Here is a 25,871-nt window from a genome sequence, read left to right as displayed (position 1 = left end):
AGGGAGAAAAGAGAGAGCGAATGTGTTTAGAAGACCAAGTGACCATTTGAATAGTGCTTAATTGGTGTTGAAATGAATGAGACGTTTATCTTTTTCCAGTAAAATAGGTAAATGAGTGGGGGCATCTGGTGGCTCAGTCAGTTAAGTTTCTGACTTTGGCTCAGGTCATGATATCACATTTCATGAGTTCAAGCCCCACATCTGTACTGTGAGCACAGAGCCAGCTTCAGATCCTCTGTCCCTGTCTCTCTCTCTCTCTCTTTCTCTCTCTCTGCCCCTCCCCTGCTCTTGTTCTCTCTGTCAAAAATAAATAAACCTTTCAAAACTAGGCAATTGAGTGAATTAAAGAAAATAAGGAAAATTCCATATTAGCTCCATAATTTCTATACTGTGTACAGTTGTATTTTTTAGTATTTTTTAAATTAATACTTTATTTTTTAGCAGTTTTAGGTTTACAGAGAAAATGAGCAGAATGCACACAGTTCCCATATACCTCCCACATCAAGTTTCCATGATTATTAATATTTTACATTACTTTGGCACACTTTTTTGTAATTGAGGAGTCAGTATTATTATTATTATTATTTTTTTAATTTTAATGTTCATTTGAGAGAGAAAAAAAAATGCGAGTGGGGGAGGGGCAGAGAGCGAGGGAGACACGGAATCTGAGGCAGGCTCCAGGCTCTGAGCTGTCAGCACAGAGCCCGACGCAGGGCTCAAACCCATGACTGTGAGATCATGACCTGAGCCAAAGTCGGAGGCTCAACTGAGGCCCCCAGGTGCCCCTTAGGACTTTATTATTAAAGTCTGTAGAGTACATTAGGGCTTACTCCTGGTGTTGTACATTCTACAGATTTTCACATATGTGTAATGACCTATAGCTACAATATTATACACTATAGTTTCATTGCCCTGAATATTCCCTATGCTCAACCTATTCACCCACCCCCTCCCTCCCTCCCTCCCTCTCCCACGTCCCTGGCAATCACTGATCTTCCTTACTATGTCTATAGTTTTACATGTTGCAGAAATTTATAAAGTTAGAATTACCCTTGAAACTTTATTTGCCCCACCATGTTGGTGTGGTGGACAGGGTGTGGGGGACATTTTCCAGACACAGGGGTCCTACTGAGTGTATTCTCCCCCTTGTTGCTGTTAACCCCACATCACCCAGGCCTCCACCTCCCCAGGGAGTCTCCAAGACATTTGACCCTTTGTGTCCCTGTACTCCTGGAACAACTGTTCCATAGTCTAGGAAACCACAGGGAAAATGTCCCCTGGCTTCAAGGAGTGAGGAGATAGAGTGAAGAGAATGAACACTATGAGAACTGAGGCCCATGCCAGCCCTGCCTGTATTCTAGGTCTCTAGGGCAGAACTGGATCTGAAGCCCATCGACAGGTGCGGAGGCTGGTCCTGGCCTCTTACCCATTAGGCTTTGTTTTCCTGTTCCTCTGTCTGTCTGCTTATCTGTCTGGACTATTCCTGTCTGTTTGTCTATTACTGGGAAGCTCATTACTACAAGCCCTGACATCGACCCGCTCTGTTCCATACTATTATCCATAAACTTGTCTCTTACTCGAAAACTAAAACCAGCAAAACCAGAAACAACAACAACAACAACCCCCCCCCCCCCCCCACACACAAAAAAACCAAAACCAAAACCCAAGGTCACCTAGATTTTGTCCTACATTACCTCTAGAAGTTTTATAGCCTTTTCCAGTTAGTTTCTTTCACTTAGAAATATACAGTTAAGTTCCCTCATGTCTTTGTGTGGCTTGATAGCTCATTTTTCTTTTATCCCTAAATAAGATTTCATTGTACACATGCACCAGTGTTTGTTGGCCCATTTACCTATTGAACCTCTTGGTTGCTTCCAAGTTTTGACAATTATAAATAAAGCTTCTCTAATCATTCAGGAGCAATTTCTTGTATGGATGTGAGTTTTCAACTCCTCTGGGAGCAGAATTGCTAGATCATATGGTAGGAGTATGTTCAATTTTGTGAGGAATTGTAAAATTGGCTCCTAAGGTATTTATACCATTTTGCATCCCCATCCACAATGATAAAAAGTTCTTTGCTGGGATTTGATGTTTTCGGTGATTTGGATTTTGGCTGTCCTCATAGGTGTTTTAGCTGTTTTAACTTGTATTTCCTTGATGATATCTGATGTTGAGTGTTTCTCCTCTGCTTTTTTGCCATCTATATTGCTGCTTTGGTGAAGTGTCTGTTCAGATTTTTGTCCCTTTTGTAATTGGGTTGTTTGTTTTCTTATTTTTGAGTTATAAGAGTTTAGTATTTTGGATCTAGGCCTTTATTAGATTTGTATTTTAAAATATTTTCTTCAGTTTTTGTGTTGTCTCTTCATTGTTATAAGGGTGTCCTTAACAGAGGAGAAGTTTTTAATTGCTTTTTTAAATGTTTGTTTGTTTATTTAGAGAGCATGTGTGAGTGGGGGAGGGCCAGAGAGAGAGGGAGAGAGAGAATCCCAAGCAGGCTCCCTGCTGACACAGGGCTCTATCTCACAAACACTGAGATGGAGACCTGAGCTGAGATGAAGTGTCAGATGCTCAACCAACTAAGCCACCCAGGCACCTCAGAAGTTTTTAATTTCAGTGAGGTTCGCCTTACCAATGTTTTCACTCATAGATCATGATACTGGTTTTATAGCTAAGTCATCTCACAACCCAAGACCACACAGAATTTTCTCCTATATAATCTCTTAGTATTTTTATAGTTTGCCAGTGGACATTTAAGTCTGTAAGCCATTTTTTAATTAATTTGGGTGAGATATGGAAGTTCTGTATCTAGGATTGCCTTTTTTTGCAATTGGAATAAGTTGTTTTGATATCATGTGTTGAAAATACTAATCCTCCTCATTGAGTTGCCTTTGTTCCTTTATCAAAAATCAGTTGACTATATGTGGGTCTGTGCCCAGGCTGCCTTTTCGGTTCTGGTGATCAATTCATCTGTTCTTTCTCCAGTCCACCTTGCCTTGATTACTGTAGCTTTAAAATGTCTTGCAGTCGGGTAGTATCAGTTCTCTGACTTTGTTTCTTCTTCTCCAATATTGTATTGGCTGTTGTATGTCTTTTGTCTTTCCTTGTAAACTTTTTTAAAAGAGTTTGACAGACGCCTCACACTTACTTGCTGAGGTTTTGACTGGGATTTTAATCTATATATCAAGTTGAGAACTTACATCTTGACAATATTGAGGCTGCCTCATGGAATATCATGCATTTATTTAGACCTTCCATGTTCTTTTCATTAGTTTTATAATGCTCTTCATATGAATCATGTACTTTTGTGCTAATATAAATAGTATTGTGTTTTTAATTTCAATTCCAATTGTTCATTGCTGGATTATAAGAAAATCAATGACTTTTGTATATTAACCTTGTATCCTTCAACCTTGCTTTATTATAAATTACTTAGTAGTTTTAGGAGTTTTTTTGTTGTTATTGATTCTGTGGGATTTTCTATATAGTCAATCATGTCACTTGCACACAAAGGCATTTTTATTTGTTCATGATCAGTATATCTTTTTTTTTCTTATTGCATTAGCTAGAACTTCCAGTACAATGTTGAATGGAAGCAGTGAAGGCACTTGTTTTTGCTTGTTCCCTGATTTTAGCAGGAGAGGGTATAGTTTCTCACAATGAAGAATGGGGTTTTCTCTAGGTTCTTTAAAGATGTTCTTTATCAAGTTGAGGAAGCTTCTTTCCTTTTTCTAGTTTCCTAAGAGTTGTTATCATGAATAGCTATAGGATTTTGTCATCTGCTTCTTGTGCATCTATCAATATTATTATATGACTTTTCTTCTATAACCTGCTGACATAATAGATTACATTAATTGATTTTCCAATGTTTGTCAGCCTAGCATACCTGGAATAAATCTCGCCTAATGTTATTTATGATTTTTTTACACAATACTTGACTCAGTTTGCCAATATTTTGGTGAAATTTTTGAATCTATATGAGATCTCGGTGTATAGGTTTTATTTCTAGTGATGTCTTTGCCTGGTTTTGATGTTAGGGTAAAACTGCCCTCATAGAATGAATTTGGAAATGTTTCCTTTGCTTCTGTTTTGGGGTTGTGATCGTAGATAATTGGTATAATTTCTTAAATGTGTGGTAGAATTCACCAATGAATCTGTCTGGGCTTGGTGCTTTCTCTTTAAATAATTCATTTCATTTCTTTAATATTATAGACCTAATCAGATTATCTATTCGTCCTTGTGTGAAATTTGATAAGATATGCCTTTTCAAGGAATTAGTACAATTCATCTAGTTTATCAAATTTGTGGACATAGAGTTGTTAATAATCCTTTCTTATCTTTTTACAGGATCAGTAAAGATAGCTCCCCTTTCATTTCTGATATTTATTTTTGCATCTTATTTTTCTTGCTTAGGTAGCCTGACTAGAAGTTTTATCACTCTTTTCAAAGAAGCAGCTCAGATGCTTGATTTTTGATCTTTCTTCCTTTCTACTACCTGCATTTAATTCTATAAAATGACCCCGTAAGCATTGTTTCACTGTGTCCCACAAATTTTAATTAATTTTACTTCCATTTTCATTTAGTTTGAAATAATTTTAGGTTTTTTTTTTCTTGTAATTTCTTCTTTAACCCATGTGTTATTAAGAAGTATGTTGTGTAATCTCCGAGTAGATTTGGGTTTCCCAGCTATTTTCCTGTTACTGTTTTCTAGTTAAACTCCGCTGTGATCTGAGATCATATATTGTATGATTTCTATTCTTTTAAATTTACTACAGTGTATTTGATTGCTCAGAATGTCATCAGTCTTTCTGAGTGTTCCCTGTGAATTTTAGAGGAATATGAGTTCTGCTGTTGCTGAAGTATTCAACAAACGTAAAGTTGACGGATACTGCTCAGTTCAGCTATAACCTTACTGATTTGCTGCCTCTTGATCTGATTGCTGATAGAGGGATGTTGAAGTCTCCAACTGTATGAGTGGGTTAATCTATTTCTCCTTGTAGTTCTTCCAGTTTTTGCCTCAGGTATTTGATGTGCTATTAGCTGCATACACATTTAGGACTGTTAGGTCTTCATAGAGATTTGTCCACTGTCTTCGTTATGTTATACCCTGTTTGTCCCTGATAATTTTCCTTTCTCTGAATTTGCTCTGTCCAAAGTTAAGATAGGTTTTCCAGCTTTGTTTTCATTAATATTAGCATGGTGTATCTTTATCCCTTTACTTTTCATCTATCTGTGCCTTGACACCTGGGTTTCTTATAGAAAACATATAGTTGGGTCTTTTTTTTAAATTCACTATAACAATCCCTTTTAATTGGTATATTTAGAAAACTAACATTTAAAGTGATTATTCATACTTGGCTTAATATCTAGCGTATTTGTTTCTCTTTTATACTGGGAGATGTTGTTCTTTCTTTTCTTTCCTTTGCCTCTTTTCTCTTTCTTTCTTTCTTTCTTTCTTTCTTTCTTTCTTTCTTTCTCATCCTCCACTCTGTTTTGCTTTTGTCTTAAATTGAGCATTTTATAGGATTCCTTTTTTTTTCTCTTTTCATAGCATATCAGTTATACTTTTTAACTTTTTTTAAATTTTTGGCCCATGAGTTTGCAGTATGCATTTACCCTTGTAAATCTAGGTCCACTTTCAAATAGCACTATGCCACTTTATAGGTAGTGTAAGTACATTATAAACAATATTCTCAAGTCCTCCTTTCCATCTCCTAGATATGCTGCCATTCATTTATTTCACTTATGTCAAAACTAAAATCACTGAATACAATATTGCTATTATTATTTTGAACAATCTCTTACTTATTAGATCAATTAATAATAAAAAATAAACTATTTTATTAACTTCGTATATTCCTCTCTAACATCCTTCTTTATGTAGATCTGATTTTCTGACTGATATCATTTTCCTCCTCTCTAAAGAATTTATTTTAACTTTACTTGCAAGGCAAGTGTACTAATGAAAAATTGCTTTAACTCATGTTTGAGAAAAATTTTAGTTCTTTATTTTGAAAAATAATTTTATTGGATAGAGAATTCTAATTTGGAGTCTCTCTCTCTCTCTCTCTCTCTCTCTCTCTCTCTCTCTCTCTCTCTTTCAGTGTTTTAAATATTTTATTCCACTGTCTTTTTGTTTGCATGGCTCTAAAGAGAATTTGATGTAATTCTTATCCTTGCTTCTCTGTAAGTAAGGTATTCCCCCACAACCTGGCTTCTTTCAAGACTTTCATTTTTGTCTTTGATATCTGCAGTTTTAATGTCATATGACCAGGTGTAGACAAATATTTGGTGTTCAGAAATCTTCCAGGATCTATGGTTTGGGATTTGTCATTAATTTGGGGAAAGCATCATTCATTATCATTTGAAATATTTCTTCTTTTCTTTCTCTTTCTTCTCCTTTTGGTATTTACATTATGCATATTATACCTTTTGTAACCATTCCACAGTTCTTAGGTATTCTGTTCCATTTTTTTTCAGTCTTTTTTTTTGTTTGCATTTCAGATTTGGTGGTTTCTCTTGACATACCTTCAAGCTTACTGATTCTTTCCCGTGTGCAGTCTATTGATGAACCCATCAAAGGCATGCTTAATTTCTTTTAGTGTTTTTATTTATTTCCAGTATTTCCTTTTGATTGCTTCTTAGAGTTTCCATCTCTCTGTTTATACTATCCATCTATTTTTGCCTACTGTCTACTTTTTCCATTAGAGCCCTTATCTTATTGATACTTGTATTACTTCCCTGCTTGATAATTCCCATGTCCTTAGTATATCTAAACCAGTTTCTGATGCTTGCTCTGTCTATTCAAACTGTGTTTTTTGTCTTTTTTGACAGACTGCCATGATGTACTGGGTAGAAGGAATTAGGCCTTTTATGTGAGGTTTTATGTGTATCTGGCTAGAGGTTAGGATATGTTTACTCTCTGTTGTAACTATAGATGTCAGTTATAATTTCCTCTGTTGTTTTTGTTTTTGTCTTCCCTGTTATCTTGGGGTTCCCAGAGAGATTTATTTCTAAACAAGGCCTGCAGTGTGCTATTATTTCATTGTATTTCCCTGTTCTTACACAGAAGCCCTCCTCATGTGTTGGTAAGTTTGGAGCCTATGATTAGGTCTCAGTGAGTCCTTTAGTATCTGTGGGTTGTATCCTTCACAATTGCTTTTCCAGTTTTTGGTTTGTTTGTTTGTTTGTTTGTTTGTGTTTCCACTCCTGATGTAAGACAGGAAGGGTAGACATGGCTGGAATTTCTCTTTCCCCACTTGGAACGGTACCAGGAGTTGGAATTAGGTATTTTCTTTTCTCCAGTGAGGTTGTTTTCTTTAAGTAGTTTGTCTTAAGGGCAGGTCTTGCCAGGAAGAACAGAATGCTTTGTGTATACTTCAAAATGGCTACTTTTCCTCTTTATTTGCCAAAATTTTCTCTGATTTTCAATGTGAGAGACTGGTGGGGCTCCTAGAAGTCAAGTTCACAAAAGTGTGGGATCCCTTCAAGAATGTTTGACTTTGAAACTTATCCATAGTGACAAGTCCAGCAATTCATCAATTTCAATCCAGGTTCTCCTACCCTACTACTAGTTCCCACAGGAGTTTTTTTGCCTGGCCTTCTGCCCTGGTAAGTTGTGATTCTTTGTGTCTGCCTATTTTTCTCCCCAAATTGGGGGGCAGTGGTCATGATTACTCTGTGACAATAATTATCTGATGGATCTAAGAACAATTGTTGTTTTTCAGCTCAGCCTTTTCCCTGTTGCAAAGACTGGAATGATGATTTCTAATCTCCTTACATGCTATATGGAGGACTGTAAGTCTGTGCTGTGTATGACTAATGAATTGTTTGATATCTCTCTACAACTCGAATCCAGATTTGTAGAGGGCACTCAATAGGCCCACATGTGTAGTAGGCTTCACATAACATAATGTATGTGAATGTACTAAATTCTCATTAATATGGATTATTTCTATCTTTAATTAAATGAGTTTATAGCCTATAACTTCTTTTTGAGGCAAATTTCTTCTTTCATTGCTTTTGATTTTTTCTTTCTTCTATTATATAAATTAAAGTGTTTGCAAATGAATCAAGAGAAACTGCACTGATATGGATTAAGTGTAGCTCAGTTCACTGCTTTGTGCTATCAGTGGTGATTAATGAACAGACATCTAGCAGAATAGCTGGGAATTACTGGGACCATGTATAGGCAAGGTTTCATCTTACTTATGCATTTCATGCACTAATTTCAATAAGATAAATATATAGTGAAATAGATAAATTGTTTCTAATATCCAGAAGTGTCCATTAAGAGAGTTTAAGTCAGCATCAGCCTACCTTCTGTGTTGTAGGCCCTTAGAGATTTTGACTGGCTTCAGGAGAGGAACTTCAGGAAAATCTACTATTCAGACTCTTCCAATTTTTTTACCTGGAAAACCTACATACTCGGACATTATCGAAATAGCTTCTCTCTCATTTCCATACTGTCCTGTAATTTAATTATTAACACTCATATTTTCTATTACCTCTTTATATCTGTTGATATTTTCCTCCAAAGGTATGCTTGTCCTAAGTAAATGTGGAGGAGTTTCCTCCTCGAAAAACTTAACATAAATTTAATGGGATATTATTATAATATTTGTATGTATATGACACATAATTCTGTTCTGTGTTTTGATATAGCAAGTTCTCTTCAAGTTTTCCCTGCCCTGTATCATAAATAGTTTCAGTTATGACATCACCTTTGAATATAATATAATCTTGATTATAATGTCTAAACATAATGTGCTTATATATTTCTTTGAGTCCATTTTGTTTTGTGATAAAAATCATGATAAAATGTTTTTTTTTTTTTTCCAGGTAATTATAGCTTTTATTTATTTATTTATTTTTATTTATATATGAAATTTATTGTCAAATTGGTTTCCATACAACACCCAGTGCTCATCCCAAAAGGTGCCGTCCTCAATACCCATCACCCACCTTCTCCTCCCTCCCACCCCCCATCAACCCTCAGTTTGCTCTCAGTTCTCAACAGTCTCTTATGCTTTGGCTCTCTCCCACTCTAACCTCTTTTTTTTTTTTTTTCCTTCCCCTCCCCCATGGGTTCCTGTTAAGTTTCTCAGGATCCACATAAGACTGAAACCATATGGTATCTGTCTTTCTCTGTATGGCTTATTTCACTTAGCATCACACTCTCCCGTTCCATCCACGTTGCTACAAAAGGCCATATTTCATTTTTTCTCATTGCCACGTAGTATTCCATAGTGTATATAAACCACAATTTCTTTATCCATTCATCAGTTGATGGACATTTAGGCTCTTTCCATAATTTGGCTATTGTTGAGAGTGCTGCTATGAACATTGGGGTACAAGTGCCCCTGTGCATCAGTACTCCTGTGTCCCTTGGATAAATTCCTAGCAGTGCTATTGCTGGGTCATAGGGTAGGTCTATTTTTAATTTTCTGAGGAACCTCCACACTGCTTTCCAGAGCGGCTGCACCAATTTGCATTCCCACCAACAGTGCAAGAGGGTTCCCGTTTCTCCACATCCTCTCCAGCATCTATAGTCTCCTGATTGGTTCATTTTGGCCACTCTGACTGGCGTGAGGTGATACCTGAGTGTGGTTTTGATTTGTATTTCCCTGATAAGGAGCGACGCTGACCATCTTTTCATGTGCCTGTTGGCCATCCGGATGTCTTCTTTAGAGAAGTGTCTATTCATGTGTTCTGCCCATTTCTTCACTGGGTTATTTGCTTTTCGGGTGTGGAGTTTGGTGAGCTCTTTCTAGATTTTGGATACTAGCCCTTTGTCCGATATGTCATTTGCAAATATCTTTTCCCATTCCGTTGGTTGCCTTTTGGTTTTGTTGGTTGTTTCCTTTGCTGTGCAGAAGCTTTTTATCTTCATAAGGTCCCAGTCATTCACTTTTGCTTTTAATTCCCTTGCCTTTGGGGATGTGTCGAGTAAGAGATTGCTACGGCTGAGGTCAGAGAGGTCTTTTCCTGCTTTCTCCTCTAAGGTTTTGATGGTTTCCTGTCTCACATTCAGGTCCTTTATCCATTTTGAGCAAATTAAACTATTTTTCAAGGATATTAGCCATTCTAATTTTTCAAAGAAGTAAATGTTTTTAAAAAAAATTAAGTTTATTTATTTAGAAAGAGTGTGTGCATGTGCATGCACACTAGTGGTTCAGGAGCACAGAGAGAGAGGGTGAGAGAGATCCCAAGCAGTCTCTGAGCTGATCAGAGCCCGATATGGGGCTCGATCTCAGGAACCATGAAGCCATGACCTGAACCAAAATCGAGAGTTGGACACTTAACTGACTGAGCCATGCAGGTGCCCCTAAAAAGTTTTTTAAACATAACTATTTTGCTGATGGTTATCACAACAATTTTTCTGGACAGTGAACATTATATTCATTGAAAGACAGAAACACATAATGTTATCCTTTTGTGGGTTTCTCATTGGCCGTATTAAAAAAAATCACTATCTGGAATCTTTACATGATCCTCTTACTTTTACCATTGGCCATTGTGGCTACAGAAACACTGGACATAACATGTAATTATTCAATTTAATAATACATGTTACGATTGAAACAGCCCATGAGGTTGTCAAAAAGTCTCACTGGCATTAAATAATGAATTGGTGAAATTGCTCAGAATTAATGTGGACTATACTAGGGTGAAATAATGAGATGACATGGGTTGAAGTTTATTGGAGAGTTGTTAGGCTTGATGGGGCACAGGGGGAGGGAGAACAGGCAGGGATGTGGTGGTGGATTTGGGAGAAGCAGAGTAAAAGAAGGATGGAGGAAATGGAATTTGGCATGAGCATGTAAGATCAACTGAAGATTAAGAAGACTGAAAGCAGAGAGAAAAATGAGGTGAAAAACAATAAAAATAGATATATTAATAAAATACATTTATACTAGGGTTTTGAAAAACAGGAAGTATTGGGTTTTATTTTCATGTAATTTGATCTTCTAAATTGGTTTTTCCAGAAAAAGAGTTATAAAATAAATAAAATAAAACCATCCCCTTTTAAATCTTTGTGATGTAACCTAGGATTTATGAAGAAAAAAAAGAGAGAGAGAGAGACTGAGACAGTTCAATTTAGGTTGATTTTGTAAAGTTGTCCTGTTATTATATTGAATTGGAAGCTTCTTACCTTTTTAATTCTTTTTAAAAATTTTAATTTAATTTTAGAAATAGGTACCCACCAGATCCTTGAACTGAATGCTCTTTGGGATAAGTGTTTGCTTATGTGTGAGATGGGAAACACTCAAATGACCCAAATTCCTTTCATATTGACTCAGCTTATTTCACTTATTGAGGAATCAATATAAAAAGTGATTTTTTGCTAGAAAATGTGTGCTTTTCCACACTGTTGGTGTTAGATCTCACTTTTCATGTTTCCTAACCTTGGGCAATTTTTTCTGTTTTTCTTTGTCTATGATCATCTTGATGTATTTTTTATTGTTTTAGCTTCCATTAAGAGGTGGATTTTTTTTTAAACTTAAATCTCAGTTGGTTAACATATAGTGTTATACTGATTTCAGGAATAGAATTTAGTGATTTGTCACTTACATGTAACACCAGTGCTCATCCCAGCAAGTGCCCTCCTTAACGCCCATCTCCCTTTTAGCCCATCCCCCCACCCAACACCTCACCAGCAGCCCTCAATTTGTTCTCTGTATTTTAGAGTCCCTTAAGGTCTGTCTCCCTCTCTGTTTTTATTTTATTTTTGCTTCCCTTCCCCTATGTTCTTATGTTTTGTTTCTTAAATTCCACATATGAGTGAAATCATATGATATTTGTCTTTCTCTGACTTATTTTGCTTAGCATAATATACTTTGGCTCCATCCATGTCATTGCAAATGGCAAGATTTCATTCTTTCGGATCACTGACTAATATTACATTGTGTATGTATATATATAGCACATTTTCTTTATCCATTCATCAGTCGATGAACATTTGGGCTCTTTCCATACTTTGGCTATTGTCAGTAGTGCTGCTATAAATATCAGGGTGCGTGTGCCCCTTCGAATCAGCATTTTTGTATCCTTTGGATAAATATCTATGGATTTCTGACTTAGACTTTTTGTAATAGTGAACATTAGCAGCATGCTAATTTCTGACTCTAGATTATTTAGTGGCTCTTGGGAATATTTGTGGAATGCCAGTATTAACATTACATGCAACAGAATGAGTGGTATCATTTTTTTCCTGGTAGTATAAAATTTGGATAAACTTTTATAGGAGAAATTATCTTTAGATAAATTTTGATCTTAAGAGAGAAAGTAAGACTTTTTTAGTAGGGAGGAATGTCATTGGACAAAAACACCTTTGCAATAGAAGAAAATTACTGTCCATGGGTTTTCTTTCCTCTGGGTCATATTTTTTTTCCCGTGTAAAAGAAAGAGTTGTGTAAGTGATTATTAAATTCTATTACAAACTATAATATATATAACTATCATTTCCAGGGAAATGATAACTGAAAGTTAGGTACAAAAAGGTAATACAGAAAAATATGTTTACAACCTTACTTGTTTTTGTTGTTGTTTAAAATACAGATTTTTTTGAAGAACACTAGGAAGTGGCATTTTTTGTTTTGTTTTGAATTGTTTTTACAGTTTAAAAAGATTATTGGGACTTGGCATGGTGGTTGGTTTTAAAGCTAACTTTATTTCTATTTCACTTTTTATTTGTTAAATATGTTAGTCCTTGCACTTAAAAAAAAAAGGTCTTAGATACTGATGTTAGTTAATTCAGGAAGATTTCCTGTTTGTGAAAATAATATGTTCTGCACATTGTTTTGGCTTCTGAAATGCGTATGTATATGTACACACACAGGTACATATACATAAATATGTATACGATCATCTTCACTTACTGTAAGCGTTCTCTTCTTTTAAAACAACCTCAGTGAAACATGGACGAAGTCCTTTAGCAATGAGAAATTCTAGTTTAATATTTTCTCCAGCTCTTATAGATTCTTAAGATAGTTTAGGTTTTGGCCATACCTAATATGATACACGGAAATTGACATGACAACACCAAACCAAACGAAGGTCTAACAACTTAAAGAAAACACAACGCACTTTGTAATCCCCTTATGTACAGATAGAAATATCATAGTCAAGGTGTTGTGTTGTCACATTGCCAGACTCCATTCTTTCATTAAACCAGGATGCCATATACGTACAACATGCAAACCATAAAGAGTTGCCTTTTCTTTTCTTTATTTCTTTTTTTTCCATTCCATTATTAGGTATATACCGTTGAGGAATCTGGGCTGAACATCCTGGTGTGGTCAGTGATTGGAGATAAAAGAACTGGTTGGATGTATGGATATGTACCGCTCTCTAGTAACAGTGCATTTAAAGTGGCATTTGAAGCTGATTTGGCTGGAAGTGAAGACGTTTTTATAGCCCTTGATGACATCTCTTTCACCCCAGAATGTGTCTTTGGAGGTGAGTAGTTTCATCAGTAGATGGGATGTGCAAGTGTTGTTTTTACTATGTAAAAATAGAAGAACTGGGAATTCCTGATGAATAACATTTGTGTCCAGGTACAGTACCATTCGTCCGTTGAAGGAAGAACAAAATATGTTGTAGGAGGTAAAGTTTTTCTGGCAATGAGCTTAACCATAAAGTTTTCATGTCCTCTAGGCAACCAAATTACTTCAATTACAGTTCTTTAAGAGACATAGAGGAAAGTTAATTCTATTAAAAGAGCATTATTGTCTGCTTTCTTTATTTCTGAAGGTTCGCAATAGTATACAAGGTAAAGATTCTTCTGGTCACCCATCATCTTCCAAACCATCTTTTCCATCCACATTCACTTTCCCTCATTCTCTAGGCTATTTCCCTTCTCTTCAGTGTTTCTACTGTACAATCTAGAATTCTAGAATTCTTTATTGCATAAAGAATCCTAGAATCTTGTCAGTAACTCTTTTTGTAAGAAATAATTCCCTGAACTGAAATCTGAATTTCTGCTGTTTACGATGCTCCCACTGAAGTAGCCATATGTTCTTTATAAAGTCTTCAGATTTTCAAAGTTAAATAATAGGGTTATTGCCTTTATGGCTATGCTATGCCTCTTTCAAAATTTTATTTTTATAGAACTATTTAATAGTTTCTTCTTTTGAGGATCCCTGGCTGGCTCAGTCAGTAGAGCATCCAACTCTTGATCTTGGGGTTGTAAATTTGGGCCCCAATTGAGTGTAGAGATTAGTTTAAAAAAATAAAAATTTTTAAAAATTTAAAAACGTAAAAACGTTTCTTCTTTTTATGGCCACAGATATGGGTTCTTATCCTACTAATGGTTTTTCTCTGGAACCTAAATCCTGGGCAATTTCACCTTCCAGGTTATTCAGCCTATGTGAAATATTAACCTTCTCAATTCTAGTCACCCTTATAAGTCTTCCTCTTCCATAACCAGCTCCCACACTTACATCCTGGGTCCTGTCATTCCATCTGAAATTTTAGGGCTGAAAATCTCATCTGATCATTATATCCTCTACTTCCTGATTACTCTTCCTAAACCTGTTTTCCAGCATAATAAGAAAAAATATAATCCCAGATTCTCAATACTTCCTGCTTCCCGGCCCCCCCCCCCCCAATCAAACAGCTTCTTTATACTTTTCCCACTAATAATCCCAGATCTAATGATCCAACATCTCAATTCCACTGTCAGTCAGCACTTTGAATTATTTTATGTCCAATTTTTTAGAGATAAATTTGGGTTCTAATTATGTGCCACGCATTGTGCTGACTACTTTGCATGTATTAACACATTTATTTATCAGACCAACTCTGTAGAATAAATACAAGTATCTGTGTCATTCTCAGTCATAATGACCTTACCAGTCTTCGAAACTGGGTTACTATAACCCTTTGTATTTTCCAGGCTGCTGCTAGTCATGCTGTTGAGGCCATTAAAAATGTTGGTTTATCACCTTAGCTGGGCAGTCCAGGGTCCTGCACACATCTTTTTCCCATTCCTGGCACTGCTTTTCTACAACAATTCTCAAATCTCCCAGCTGCTCCCTTGAACTTTGTTCACTCTGCCAATGTTCCCGTATCCTTTGAATAGAAAATAACTGCCATTTGTAACAAACTCCCTTAAACCTCTTTTCCACCTGCAAATGTGCCTGTATCCACAACCACACTCTTTGTTGACACTGATGTGTCTGAAGGAAAAAACAAAAACAAACCTCTGTCTTTCCAACAGTAAATGTTCTTGGTCATTTCTATTCTTAGCTCCTCCCAGTCACCATTCCATTGAAGCCTTCTCTGTCCTTCCTTCCATTTCTTTCCTTCCCCTACTTATTCTTAGCTCTTGTCACACACATGCAAACATGCATTTATGTACGTACACATACATGCGTTATCACTTCCGACTAATTTTGAGCTCCTCAAGAGCAGGAGAAACATGTCTGTTTCATCTCCAGAACCCATCACAAGGTGTAGGAAACATGGGCTGAAACGTCAGTATTCTAAATAATCACAGTAATGGTTATAACTGATCGTGTGAGCAGGATCTCTAACATTTGCGTCAGTATAATTGGGTTGTTGCCTACTATATTACAGAATAGATTATACTTTCAAGGGTAGTAAAAAAAGAAACAGTAAGACATTTGGCATTAAACCACAAGTTGTCTTCTTTCTGTACGTTTCTGTAAAAGAAGTGCCTCCACCAACCCCCCCACCCCGTCCCCATCCAAAATCCAGAATCTCTAGGCATAATTTTTACAACAGTGCTTCATGGTTGATTCAAGCAGATGTTTTTAGAAAATCCTGCATTAAACCAATGTTTCTCAAATGGGGGTATGTGGAACCCCATAGTGACATGCCAGGGAGCAACACCACCAAATAAACAGTTGCAACCTCATTGGATCTACTTGAAGGTATGGAGAGAGTAGTTACCTAAAGTGTTATATCTGACATTTGGAGCAAACATGTATTGAGTGGTGGAGAGGTGACAAATGGACTAAAATATTGGAGACATGAGTCTAAATCATGCCTAAGTGTATAATTTTGAGAAAATCATTTTAGCTCTTGAGACCATGTTTTATCATCAGGAAAATGAAGTAGATGATCTCTTAAGTCCCTTCCAAACCTGCCATTTTATGATCAGGACTGGATTTGTACAAGAGGATCAGGAAAGCAGAAGGAATGCATGGAGAATGACCAAGAGAGGGAGAGAGTCCAGGGAGAAGGAGGAGGGGTGCAGTTAAGGAGGTTTCAGGGGTTAGGGCTGGCAGGTGAAAGCAGAGGTATCATTGTAGTTAGAGAAGACTCATCACTGCACAGTGTGTTGTGAACTTGAGCAGACCTGCCCTTTATTGAGTCAGTGTTTGTTGAGAATGTGCTGTGTGCTGTCCTGGATTGGGGTTGGAAGGGAAGATAAGAATATAAGTTTTTTTGTTTTGGTGTGTGTGTGTGTGTGTGTGTGTGTGTGTGTGTGTTTACCCCTGCATTCCCTTACTCTAAATACACCTCAAGCAGCGAATACTATAGATTTTGCCTTCTTCCCGTGCCCCACCCCCTGCTTCCATTTTACTGCCCAAACTCTGGTTCAAGGCATCCTTATTATTCACAGGAATCTCCATAATGGCTGCATAACTGATTTATCTAATTTACTGTCACTTATACTGCTACCAAATTCATCTTCTAGCACCTATTATAAAGTAAGTTCCAGAAAAGTAGACCTTCCATCTTTCCTATTCAACGCATCAAAAATATTTTTTTTTTTTTATTACAAGCCACACAATCTGACTGGGGCTAACTTAAGTAGAAGCTGAGTTTATTGGAAGGATTTTGGATAGTTCCAAAATTAAATGTAATACTGAAAATCTAACACAGAAAAATGAGAGGGAAGCAAGTAAGATGAACTAAATCAGAGGGTAAAACTGGCTAATTCCACTGTCTTTGAAGATTTGTTTAGGAAGCTGGTCTATCTACTCCCCTGCCATGCACACTATGAACAATCTCTAATGGTCCCTGTGTCACTCCATCATAATTAAAAGAGCTGGTTGGAAGCATAGCATTGACCAAGCCCATACTTAGAGTCCCCTAAAAGCTATACTCTTTCATATCTAATCTCCACATCATTCATGTCTGCATGATGGCCATTCCTCTTCTTCTTTTAATCATAATCAAGCTTGGATAGTCTGCAGTATATGGACCAAATTATAAAGCTGACCAGGAATAATAAATTATCTGTCTGTACTTCAATGTAGAGAGAAGAAATAAAAGGGAAACTAATCAAAATATACAAATTCATACAAGTTATAAAGAAGAAGAAAAATCCGTAGCGGCTCTCAATTGCATACTCAATATATTTCTTATCCTTTAGTACAACTCCTGTCTTATCTGTCTCTGTCCATAAAATAATCCCTTAAAGTAGGACCTCCTGCTTCTATTCAGCTGTGCCCCATATTCTCTCACTTCCATGATTTTAGTCCTACCGCTTCTCTGGCTGGGAATGCCCTGCCCTTTACCTCCTCTTGTATAAATGCTTTTCCACTTTCAAGGGCAGATCAAAGCCACCTTTTTTCATGAATTTATCCTTAATACTCCCCACAGGAAGCCAGCCCCTTTTGCAGATTCTCTTAACTTGAACTTTGCAGCTCTCCTCTAATATAGCTTACATGGTATTTTGTGATCTGCATAGCTTATTTTCTGTCATTTTTGGGGTCCTCTATGTTGAAAAATCCCCATTGCCATTATCCTGTCATTGTTGCTGTTGTTGTTGTTGTTGGTGGTGGTGGTGGTGGTGGTGGTGGTGGTGTGTGTGTGTGTGTGTTTTAATTCTAGTGACAATGAGTGATCTTTAACTTTTAGGTTGCTGGAGAAAAATATAAAATAAATTTAAATCAGTATATGATACAGAGTAGATACTCATTTTATATCAGAAGTGGTAGAGCAATTGTAGAGAAATTACTTAAAACATTTTAATGTATGGTTCATTCTTATAATTTTGATTCATTTAGTGATCATGGGTCTAATTTTAAAATTAATAGTGCTTAATGTACAAAAAGCCGAAAGAAAATGAAAATCAGTCAACCCCAGTTCACTTACTGGCTTTTGGATATTGTTAGCCTTTATATCTATTATTCTGGGCCATGAAGTCCTCATAGTTTATCAAAGGATGGGATAATTCCGTTTTACTCTGGGAAGGACATTACATTTAAAGGAACACACACACACACACACACACACACACACACACACAACACAAGAACCAGAAAATGGCACTAAAAGCTAATACCAAGCAGGCTTATGGGAGCAAGACCCGGATTCCCCCTTCACTACATTTGGGGAAACTTGAATATTATACTATGCAATGGTTCTTGCTTGATTTCCTGCTGATCGTCAGGCTGGAAGGAATGTTTTAAATTAGGGGGAAGAAATCCAAATGAAAACCATAGAAAAATCAGTCCCAATATGAACCATACTCCATTACCCTGTATTTGACAAGTACCTTATACTGAACCTGAAGATAAACCACAAGTTACTGTTCTAACTCTCTGTCTTAAAGATGAATGCTTTTATGTGAACACTGATGTTGTCATATAAACATATTTATTTATGATCATATAAACATATGCATCTATGTATGTATGAGATAAAAATGTATACATAATATTTAATGTATAAGTTATATATATATTATATATGTGTGTGTTTATATATATATATATATATAATATCATGGTGTGGTGATTTAGTAATTTCTCTATCATATGGAAACAATAATCAATTCCTAAATTCCTAGTCATTTTTGGAAATTATCATAACCTTTGCTAAATCCTTTCTTTTCACTCAGAAATACTCAGCAGGCCAACTGTTTTACCAGGCCAAGTGTGTCTGAGAGATTTTGGGAGCTTTTCATTGCCAAGGTCAATTTGGCTCTGTTTTGTTCTCTTGGGCTATTAGAGTCTACTTTTATTATGGTTTTCCTGATTCCCTGGAACACATATGTTGTTATCTGGAAAATATCCAGACTTTATGAAAACAAGTTTGTTTGTTTGTTGCCTAAGAAATTGAATAAGAAAGTGACACTCCTTCACTAAAAAATCTGTTGTAAGGAGTTTTTTTTAATTAAAAATCAGGTGACTTCAACAATTCTGATAACAGTTTTTCTGTTAACATCTTACTGGCATGTGAGAACATTTTACCCAGAAAGAACTGGTCACTCCTTGTGGAAACAGTTGGAAATGGGAAAAATAGAAAACAAACAAATAAAACACACAACTTTCTTGGTTTAACAAAGAATAAATGGGTTTATATGTATGAGTTATTTTCGCTAATATAAACTTAAAATAGAAAACATGAAGTTAGAGAAATAACCAGGTTTTGGTAAAAACAGGTCTAAAGAAACGGTGGGCTAGATTGTTTATGCCAGATGGAGCACATGATTAATCAATTAGGAAATCAGTCCAAGTTCTAAAATATACTGACCTTGCTTTTTTGCCCCTTCTGGTCTTTTTGACTGTAATATAATTAACATAATGTTAGTCATGCCTTCTGTAGAATCACACATGGGACAAGATAACCCAATATATTTTAAAGTAATCACTTTTTAAAAAATATTTTATTTTTAAGTAATCTCTATACCCAATGGGTGTCTCAAATTCACAACCCCAACATCAAGAGTCACATGCTCCGTGGACCGAGCCAGCCAGGAGCCCCTAGTAATCACTTTTAATCATTTTATCAGAAAGGCAAAAATTAGTCTTAAAAATTATGTGTTTTTTAAGTAATGATAATTCAACACTACAAACTTTAGGTAAAGCTACTTATTAATATTTCTCAAAAGTTAATACTGATTCAATTAAACAGCTATGTTTATCTCTGTCTTTAGTGCCAGTGCCCTATTAATGGAAGTTGTGGTATCACAACCAATTTCTCTGGTTGGCTCATAGAAGTGGTCAAGATACTACAACTGAGAGGTCTCTGAAAGACCACATAGAATTATATTTGACCTGAGTGGTTTTCTCTACCACCAGCCATCATCTCTCTCTCCTTTGACCTTCCCGAGACATGTACAGCAGCTATTTCCAAAGTGTGCGTGAAATTGAACAATATTCCCTCACAGATTGCTTAAAACTCTTTATAGATGTCCTTCAGTTGTATATGGAGTGTGATGGAGAGAGAGATTCCCACTCTCCATCTCAAGCCTTCTACACTTAGAGAAAAAATCTAGTAACTGATCGGTGCCAAAATACTCAAAATTTCTGTTAAGTAAAAGTTTTCCCACTCACAGGATTGACAATGACATTTTCTTTCCTGGTCCCTTCCCAGCCAGCAAAGAGTATAATACCGTCATATCTGAAACATTCATTATTCCTTGGCAGTTTTAGATTTGATAGGGAGAACATAGGTGAGGCTGAGTCAGGCATTAGGACAGTGGTACTTCATCCTGTAAGGACAGTGGATTTAATCCTGTAAGGCACTAGAGAACCATTTTTGAGCAGGAATCTTCCTTTGGGAAATGTATACTGGAAGCAATACGAAGCATGAATTTAAAAAGGAATGCATTTAATAATAATGGCCCCGAATTTAGAAGTCAAGAGTTCAGCATTTGGGGAATTTTTAAACTATTAAATAAAGTTGCAGTTAATATGGGATAGAGCCATCAAGTGAATAGCATTAAATTAGGTCAAGTACGTAACCTGGTCCAACATCATGTGTAGTAGAGGTCACGCTAGCATAGATATATCTAACCAGGAGCGTAGCACCATCTGGAAATGATAAAATAGGAATGAATCTGTTATCCACTAGGGTCTCTCTGGGTTCCAGGCTTCATGACAAGAAACAAATGACCAGCAGCAACTCTACCATTTTATATTTTTATATATGTTCCCACATTCACACACGTTTTAGATTATTTGGGGTTATATGATGGCAGAAAATTCTTCATTTATGCAATTTCAGTCATTTATCGTGCTATCACTGTTTTTGTAGTTAGGAAGCGGTTTGATATAATCGTAGCAAACCTTGATGTTGAGTAGAAGTGATAACTCTTTGGGGGCCTCTGAAATATGTTCTGTTTCCTCAGCTCTTGATTTTCCATAAATATATTCTTGATTTTCTTTCAAGTCTGCAACCTCCATATGAGCTGGGGGAGAGCAGGAGATCCAGCGGTCGGGTATTCACTCCTCTATCACAGTCTCAGGTTTTTTGTTTTTTGTTTTTGTTTTGTTTTTGTTTTTGTTCTTGTTTTTTTGCTTCTGTTGCTCAATATCCCCTGCCAGGCCTTCTCCACCTTTCTATCACTAGTGAAGAGCTTTATGGCTTCAAACAACCCTCCGGTGTGTGCATGTGCGTGCCTGCACAAAATTTATATATAAATTTTGAATTTCTTTCGGCTTTCTCCTGTATTTATTTTAGCTTAGCCTTGAGTGGCTATAGCTCTTCACTTTGAAAATAATGATTACTTTCTGTTTGGCATCTGGCATCTCGGGTTCTTATCAGCTTCCACACTGGATCCAACTTCTGGAAAATTTTAGATTTCCCTTACTTTTGTCTCTTCTGTCAGACTTTTGACTTTTCTTTCATGTAGCCCTTCTGACAAGCCAGATTAGCCCTCCTGACTTATATACTCTGCATGTTCCCCACATATCTCTATAAGTGCCACACACTTCTGTTTCCTTTAGTCCAAACAAAGGTCACATTCCATCTTTCTGGGAATATTTCAGCTATTAGATATTGAAATTAAATAAGACCAAAATGATTCCGTTATACTCCCAATTAGAGATAACTATTATTAATGTAAAAAGAAATGGAAATTTTTGTATTTTATGAAGGGTCCTTCAGGGAATAGGAACATAAAATTATAACTCAAAATATCCTCCAATCAAGAATTCTGAAGTATATATATTTGTGTGTGTGTGTGTGTGTGTGTGTGTGTGTAAAGTCTTTTCCCCCTCCTATAGTCCTATAGCGATCTTTTTGTGATATTTTTGAGTATTATTAATGAGATATATGTTGGAGACAATTACCAATTTATATTTGATATATTTTGTAATGAACATTTTACCATTTATGTCATTGAGTATGGCAATATTTGGCAAGAGCTTAATTCCTGCCCTTTAAAACTGAAGTTCCTTTCAAAACAGGAAATCAATTTTTCTTTCATTAAACATATTAATCATAAAGATAAAAATCCATCAGATTATCCTTGAGACTTAAGGTTCTTATTGAACTTCTATGAAAATCATAAAAGCATTCACTGTGTTTCAGTGTAAATTATCAGTGTGAAATAATTTTCATTGCTGTAAGAAAGGTATTTCAACTGCTTCCCAAACTAAGTGAGTGAACAGTGAAACTCAACATCCTGTAGGACAAAGAAAGACCCAAGACGTCAGGAATCATAACTTTCTGTAGAGCACAGAGTGAAGCAGAAGGCGGTGATCAGAGGAATGTCTTAGTTACTGGGAATATGAAAGTTAGTTAACAATGCCAGTTCCTCACCCCTTATCTCAGGTGTTTTAGCTTTAGTTTTAGTTTTTGTTTTTCCTTTTCCCTATCCTGAGACTTACTACAAAACAAAAAGAACAGATTTATTCATATCTGGAGAGAGCATTGTTTGCAAAAGTCCTTTATGTAGCATTTCATGAAATTACTGAAGCAGTTGGACCCATAATGTCCATATGAATGTATGATAGCTTTAGTTGGTAAAGGTTTATTAAAATCCGTTGAGAGGATATTTTTTAAATAACTTCCCAGTTTCTCTTTTTCTGATCTACCCTATTTTGTGGCTTATTAAACCAATGGAAATAGTTTGTCGAGTCATTCATTATTTTATCCATTTTTGTTATTTAACTGCCTATTATCAAGGAAAGTAAAATTTCCTTGATTTAGTATTCATCAATTTGAGAACTATTTATTGAATACATACCTCTTGCCATTAACTCTTTGGACATTAAGCTGTCACTGTATTTTCAAGAGAAGTTTGAAACTTTTGCATCTCTGACTTGGAATGTCCAAACTCAACACGAAATCACAAGTCAGAGCAAGAAATGGGTAAAGACCTGGAAAATATATGGTGGCAAGGATGGAATTGCTATTTCTTGATGGAACTAGTATAGCTTTGATTCTGGGATTTTCTGCCGGTTTCAGATTCTTTCTCTCTTTCTTTCTTTCTTTCTTTCTTTCTTTCTTTCTTTCTTTCTTTCTTTCTTTCTTTCTTCTTTCTTTCTTCTTTCTTTCTTTTTTCTTTATTTCTTTTTTTCTCTCTTTCTTTCTTTCTTTTCCTGGTTTCAGTTTATTTCTTGATGGAACTAGTATAGCTTTGATTCTGGGATTTTCTGCTGGTTTCAGATTCTTTCTTTATTTCTTCCTTTTTCTTTCTTTCTTTCTTTCTTTCTTTCTTTCTTTCTTTCTTTCTCTTTCTTTCTTTCTTTCTTTCTTTCTTTCTTTCTCTTTCTGGTTTCACTTTACTTCTTGATGGAGCTAGTATAGCTCTGATTGTGGGATTTTCTGCTTGTTTCAGAATCACTTTTCTCAAAATCAGCTTGCCTACAAATCCTCTGCACTCTAAAGCAGTGTTTCTAACTTACTTCCCGTTGAAACACACAGAAGCAAGTGTTCATGTGTTTATCATACTCCCCATGCGATACAGACAAGAGAGCAGTGACTTATGTATAATTTATAATGCTCGCTATAAAGGCACACCTATTCCCCACTAGAGGAAGCATACTTGGTGGGGTACAGCGAGTGAGTGTAACTTTATTGTTGGTACAGGTTTGAATCAGCTCTAACATCCAGAGAGAAAATCCATTGCAAGCTACAACTTGAGATAGACTTTATTATTGATCCCAGCACACTTTAGACTTGTAATTCATTTGAGAACCATTCCCCTACAGCTAATATGAGAGAGTATATTAGTGTGTCTACGTGTGCGTGTGTGCATGCATGTACACTAAATTTTCACAGCAGCCTTTTTCCCCTTCCTGCCCCAGCATCAGGTCTGGTCAATATCTCTAATCAGATACAGCCTCAGGAATGTTGGCTTAACAACAAGAAGAAACAACGTTAAATTCAACAGTGAATTGTATTGTCAAAATGAGTCCACATTTTCTTGGAGTGTCTCTTCCTGCTTTTCTCTCTCTCCCTCCTTCACAGTCTCCAATTTGTGAGCAACCACCCTCTATCTCTCTTACTTTCTTTCATTTTTTCCCCTATTGTAACAATGCTCCTTGGGGCATATTAAAATGACACTCTGGGCACTGAATGGGCTGTTTCAGCTTGATTTCCTGGTTTCAGTTTTGCCCTGATCACGTTATGCTGTCGCGCAGAGTAACTTTCTCACATAGTGAACAACATGCATTTCCAAGGAAGCTTCCTAGGGTTGGGGCTGATCTGGTATTCCTCCCCTCGTGTGTTCACTGGCCTTGCACTTCAGTTCCATTGTTTCTAAACAACCCGACTAAATAGCTCACCGGGTGTGGTAAGCCATGGGCCAGTGTGCTTGACCTATGCACCCTACATTTGTCAAAGAATCGCATATTTTAAATGTTGTATTTTATTTTCAGCACTTTTATTTATTTTTGAGACAGAGAGAGAGCATGAGTGGGGAAAGGACAGAGAGAGAGGGACAGAGGATCCAAAGCAGGCTCCACACTGACAGCAGCGTGCCCGTATGGGGCTCAAACCCACAAACTGTGAGATCTTACCTAAGCTGAGATCAAGAGCGAGAGGCTTAACTGACTGGGCCCCTAAATGTTGAATTTTAAAAGGGATTTGGAGAGGAGCAGCTGGGTGGCTCCGTCGGCCAACTTCAGCACAGGTCACGATCTCCCAGCGCGTGGGTTCTAGCCCTGTATTGGGTTCTGGGCTGGAAGCTCAGAAGCTGGTGCTTACTTCAAATTCTGCCTCCCCCTCTCTCTGCATGTCATCTGCTCGCGCTCTCTCAAAACAAAATAAACATTTAAAAAAATTTTTTAAATAAATAAATAAATAAATTTAATTAAATTAAAGGGATTAGGAGAAATCAGAACATAGCAATTTCAGAAGTCAAACATCAAATATGAGTTACCGGCTAAAATACAGATTCTGAGGTATATTGTGGCTGTTTTCTCTTAGATGATGCCTTCTTACTGTGTCCTCACTAGGTGCAAGTAGCAAGAGCTATTTTTATATTCATGAGGGTTCTGCCTTCATGAGCCCATCAGTCATGAGCCAATCACCTCCGGAAGACCCCACTTCCAAATATCATCCCATTTCAGTATGAAATTTGGGGGGACACATTCAGCCTATGGTGTGGCATGTATCCACCCTTACGGTGTCATACAGAATAATTTCACTGCTCTAAAAATCCCCTGCGCTTCTCTTATTTATGTCCTCTTTCCCCTCGTCCCCTGGCAACCAGTGATCATTTTTCTGTCTCCACAGTTTCACCTTTTCCAGAATATCATACAGTTAGAATGTGGCAATATGTAGCCTTTTCAGATTGACTTTGTTTTTTTTTTCTTTCATTTAATAATATGTATTTAAGGTGGTACTGAGAATATTCAGTTTATAAAAGAGAACAACTAATATTGTTCATTTAAAAAATTTTTAATGTTTTATTTATTTTTGAGAGCGAGAGAGAGACAGAGTATGAGTGGGGGAGGAACAGAGACAGAGGGAGACACAGAATCTGAAGCAGGCTCCAGGCTGTCAGCACAGAGCCCGACGCAGGGCTCGAACCCACAAACTGTGAGATCATGACCTGAGCTGAAGTCTGACACTTAATCGATGAGCCACCCAGGCACCCCAATATTGTTCCTTTTTTACAGAATTATATGAGAATTACATTACTTGTAATGATTAGCTAACTCCATGGGTGACACCCAAGAATAAATACATTGTTATTAAAATTTTAGGAGAAC

The 25,871-nt window shown here is 36.5% G+C and overlaps 1 protein-coding gene across 1 annotated transcript in view; it reads left to right on the top strand.

Moving 5' to 3' along the window:
* The window catches only part of MALRD1 (MAM and LDL receptor class A domain containing 1), a 747,899-nt gene that overhangs the window by 561,026 nt on the left and 161,002 nt on the right, over nucleotides 1–25,871 (top strand). The window contains exon 30 of the mRNA XM_040451270.1: nucleotides 13,257–13,458. Coding sequence (XP_040307204.1) covers nucleotides 13,257–13,458 — 202 coding nt within the window. The remainder of the gene's footprint in view (nucleotides 1–13,256; nucleotides 13,459–25,871) is intronic.

Source organism: Herpailurus yagouaroundi, unplaced genomic scaffold (assembly GCF_014898765.1).
Source record: "Herpailurus yagouaroundi ecotype Mexico unplaced genomic scaffold, PumYag 203, whole genome shotgun sequence".
Taxonomy (NCBI): domain Eukaryota; kingdom Metazoa; phylum Chordata; class Mammalia; order Carnivora; family Felidae; genus Herpailurus; species Herpailurus yagouaroundi.
Note: the sequence above shows the minus strand (reverse complement) of the source record. Positions and strands in the feature narration are given on the sequence as shown.